Source organism: Cebus imitator, unplaced genomic scaffold (genome assembly GCF_001604975.1).
Source record: "Cebus imitator isolate Cc_AM_T3 unplaced genomic scaffold, Cebus_imitator-1.0 Scaffold384, whole genome shotgun sequence".
Classification (NCBI taxonomy): domain Eukaryota; kingdom Metazoa; phylum Chordata; class Mammalia; order Primates; family Cebidae; genus Cebus; species Cebus imitator.
Genome location: NW_016107699.1, coordinates 2,393,917 through 2,397,986, shown reverse-complemented (window position 1 = coordinate 2,397,986; position 4,070 = coordinate 2,393,917). Strand labels below are relative to the sequence as shown.

The window sequence follows — 4,070 nt, the reverse complement described above, 5'->3', positions numbered from 1 at the left end:
GCCGGTGGCCCTGGGCCGGGAGGGGGACGCGGGGGGGTGGGGGCGGGGTCTCCGGTGGGACGGGGCCGGGCTTGGGGGCTGGGGCGGGGCCTCGTATGGGGCGGGGCCTCGTATGGGGCGGGGCCTCGTATGGGGCGGGGCCTCGTATGGGGCGGGGCCCGGGATACCGGCGCGCGGCAGGAGGTCGCGGTCATCCAGGAAGAGCTTGTAGCCCCGACGCCGCTCCAGCTGCGGCTTCAGGATGAAGTTCACGAACTTGCGGTCCTCCAGGCAGTCGCTGTAGGAGACGTAGGCATCGTAGAGCTTCCCGTCTGCGGACGGCGGCCAGTCATCCCGGGGGCTCCCGAGGCCTCACGCCGGCCCTCCCGGACGTTAGCCCCAGCACAGAGCCCCGAGGCTGACGCCTCCCCGCCCCACGCCTCCAGGGCGCTCAGCGGCGCAGCCTCAGGGAGGGCGCGGCGACCCCTCCTTGCGCCCACGCGGGCCCCACGCACCGTTCATCTCCACCTCCCCGTAGGCGTCCTGGTACCAGAGCAGCACGTTGAGCCGGCACTTGACGTAGAGCACGGCGGCCAGCAGCAGGGCCAGCAGGACCAGGAGGGAGGCCAGCACCGCAGCCACGTGGCTTGCAAGGCCTGTGGATGGGTTGCCTGAGCCACCACCCCTCCAGGAGCTCCCAAGCCTTGAGGTCCCCTCCTACCCTCTACCCGGGGAACCCCCATTACTAGCTCTCTGAAGAGTGAAGGAAGAGGAGCTGACATTCTGGATGGAGCAGGCGAAGGCCCCATAGTCCTCAGCGCCGGTCATGTTGACCCCCAGGACACTGGACACAAACCCCTCTGACAAGTTGGCCTTGAACCTGGGGATACCAAGCCAGGGTCAGGGTCCACTGGGGATACCAGTGGACACCCCAGAACCCCACCTGTCTGGGTTTGCCCAGGGAGGCTGCACAATTGGGCCTCTCAGTGACTCTGGGGCCTTAAGCCAAGAGAAGTGACCAGAACTTGGAGGGGGTGCAGATTTGTTTCAGAACAGCCGTCCCAGTCCTGGGTGTGGGGCCTGGAGGTCCTCTGATGGCAGGCTTGGCCAGATGGTTGGCATTCATTCAGGCCCTAGACCTTGCTGACACCCAGAGTCCTGGGCAGTATACAAGGTGTGTGTCTACAGGGGCCATGCAGACCCCAGCTCTGTCCCTGACATCACTGACCCTCTGTCTGGGGCCACAGAGGCAGCCTGCTCACATCATGTCTGGCCAGGTGGTTCTGGACCGTGGCATAGTTCAGGGAGACCACTTGCCTTGGCATGTCTGAGGGGTCACTCTGACCCTGGATACCCAGGCCTCTTACCAGGAGTGCTCGTGAAGGCTGTAGTGGCCCCCATTTCCCAGTGGAAGCCCATCTTTCAGCCACTGGACTGAAGGCAGGGAGCAGTGGGGTCCAGAGACTACCCAAGCCGTGCAGTTGAGAGTGACTGAGCTGCCCAAGGCAGGCCCTAGCACCTGGTCTTCAGCCGGGGAGAGGAAGTCAAGGGCCCTGTCACAGACACCTGAAGAGAGAGGACACAGTGGGTCAGCTGTGCCAGGGTGCCCGGCCCCGCCACCTTCACAGGGGCCCACAGGGCAGGAAGAAACAAGGCCTCCATGTGATGTGGTGGTCACACTGTGTCTGCCCATGAGTCCCACGGGGACAGGCTTGGCACTTGGCACATCTTCCCCCAGAAGTGGCCGGGCTTTGTGTGTTCTGCCCACCCTGTGCTGAGGGGACAGAGAGCAGTGGCCAGTCACAGCTGAGCTGCCCCAGGCCCATGCATGAGCCTCATCTGGCTGCTTGTCCACCCAGGACATGAGTCTGTCCCCCCATTTCCCAGATGCGCCTGGTGCCCACCCCTGGTGACACCGTGATGCCCGTCTCAGAGGAGGGGCTGGGCACTGCACCCCTCAGCCCATCCTGCCTCTGCTGGGGTATCTGCAGGGAGTGTGGGCACCGGTGGGTTTGGGGACCCAGATGCCCAGTGTGCCAGCACCTTCCACTGGATGGGCAGAGCTGGCAGCCGGGAGCAGCTGGCCTTGGCTTGTCCCTGGCCCAGGGGTCTTGAGGCCCTCTGCTCCTGGCCACAGGCAAGCCCTCCCCCCGACCTGAGGCCTGGACTTTCTCATCTTTACATCAGGGCGATGAGCCCTAGTGGAAGGCCAGACCACCATCTCCTCGGTCGGGTGTGGCCTCGTACCAGCCCACATCTACCACACCCCCGCCGTAGTCCCCGAAGTACCCACTCCTCTGTTCCTGGGCCGTACTGACCCCCATGGCCTGGACTGGAGGCCTGGTGCAGGAGAGGATGCAAGGCGCCCATCCTCACCACCCGCCCTGGTTTCAGGGCCAAGGGCCCAGGGAGAGGGGTGAGCAGGACCTTTGTACCCCCGGCATGTGGCCAAGCAGCGAGCCGGGATAAGAGCAGGATGTGTGATATGGAGTCAGCCCGAGGAGGGGCAGGAGGTGGGAGTGGGGACTCGCGCCCATCCCTCTCTGACCTGCCTACCTGGCATGGCTCTGAGCCAGGACCCCCTCGGGGCAGGCTGAGCTCCGGGGCCACCCCCAGCTCCACAGGGCTCCTCGGCCAAGCAGTCTGATCCAAGAGCTGGGCAGGATTCCCCTCTGCTTGCAGTCAGCTGGACAGGGCACCTGGACGGCTCAGAGGCTGCCGCCATCCCCAAGGAACAAGTTAAACGGGAACAGGGTGAGTTAACCAGTAACTGCTGGCCGCAGACAGCACCGGGCCTGACCAGATGCCACCCGGAGCAGCCTCGTGGATGCTGGCAGAGATCCCAGAGGCCAGCAGGGCGACTCTTCGAGCCCCTCACACATGGCCAGAATGGGCACCATCTCACACAGCCCAGGGCGACAGGGAGGGCCCCTCAAGTCCAGGACCACATCCACCGGCCCGGGGCCACCATGCTGACCCTGCGGTACAGTGGATGTACCCCAGGTGGGACCCTGTCTCCCGAGATGGCAGCTGGCCTCACCCCTGGCTGTCCCCTTCAACGGAGCTGCCACTGCAGGGGCGTGCTGCTGTGTCAGTGACATAGCCTGGCCTTGGGCAGGGGTGTGATATGCCCTGTGCCATGGGGTGGGTGCCCAGCTGAGACCCTGGGCCACACCTCAATGCAGTCCGTAGTACACCTGAGCACAGACACCTCACACCTCGGGAACCCTAAGCTTAGTCTCGCCCTGAGGTTGTGAGGCAGGAGACTGAACGGGGCCAGGCTGGGATGAGGCAGCTGTGAGGGGCTCACAGGAACCCCTTCTTCCTGGTCCCTGGGCCCGGGTCCTGTGCCCTCTCCCAGCCCATGGCAGCCACACACACCTCACGTCTCCCAGAGCTCCTCAGTGAGGTGACTGCAGGGAGGAGCCCTGAGCCTCTTCCTTGGCATCCCGGGGGCCCCTCCTCACTGGATGCCACAGCATCACCCCGTTTATCCAACAGGCACTGAGTGTCTGCTCCCCTCCCTGCAGCAGGGACACAGTGGGAGTGGGGATGAGGGGATCAAGCCTAAGGTTCTGCACCCCAGCTTCCTTGGACTCCACCCCAAAGGCCTCAGAGGCTGTGGCAGGGACAACCCTCTCAGCCTCCCACCTGTTCCTCTGCCTGGGCGAAGCACAGCCAGAGGCCCAAGTTTGGCTGTTTGGCATTTCCCCGGGAACCGACACAGCATGAGGTGCACTCCCATGGGGGATGGCAAGGGGGTCCCGGAAGAAGCCCTTTGCAGTGGAGGACAGTCCAAGAAAGGTCCTTGACCCACGGGAACCACCCACGGAAGGGCCATAAAATGCACACTTTCTCATGCAACCAACCCCTCACAGCCGGCCCAGGAGGACACACCCCAGGCCAGCACACCCCTGACGGCCCCAAGCTCAGACTTCAAACCTCTCCCTCCAAAAGCAGCCTCAGAACCTTCTGGAAGTCAAGGACAGACTGCCAGGATATGAGCACAGCAAGAAAGCAGATGCCCTCCCCTGCACCCCCTCCCCTGCCCACCTTCCCCTGCACCCCTCCCCTGCACCCCTCCCCTGCCC

The 4,070-nt window shown here is 64.4% G+C and overlaps 1 protein-coding gene across 1 annotated transcript in view; it reads right to left on the bottom strand.

Annotated features, from left to right (window-relative positions):
* SIGIRR (single Ig and TIR domain containing) overlaps positions 1 to 4,070 on the bottom strand; it is a 7,379-nt gene that overhangs the window by 2,197 nt on the left and 1,112 nt on the right. Inside the window, exons 2-6 of the mRNA XM_037731158.1 lie at positions 2,536 to 2,694; positions 1,347 to 1,545; positions 726 to 859; positions 495 to 635; positions 91 to 311 (exon numbers count right to left, since the gene is read on the bottom strand). Coding sequence (XP_037587086.1) covers positions 91 to 311; positions 495 to 635; positions 726 to 859; positions 1,347 to 1,545; positions 2,536 to 2,542 — 702 coding nt within the window. The 5' untranslated portion in view covers positions 2,543 to 2,694. The remainder of the gene's footprint in view (positions 1 to 90; positions 312 to 494; positions 636 to 725; positions 860 to 1,346; positions 1,546 to 2,535; positions 2,695 to 4,070) is intronic.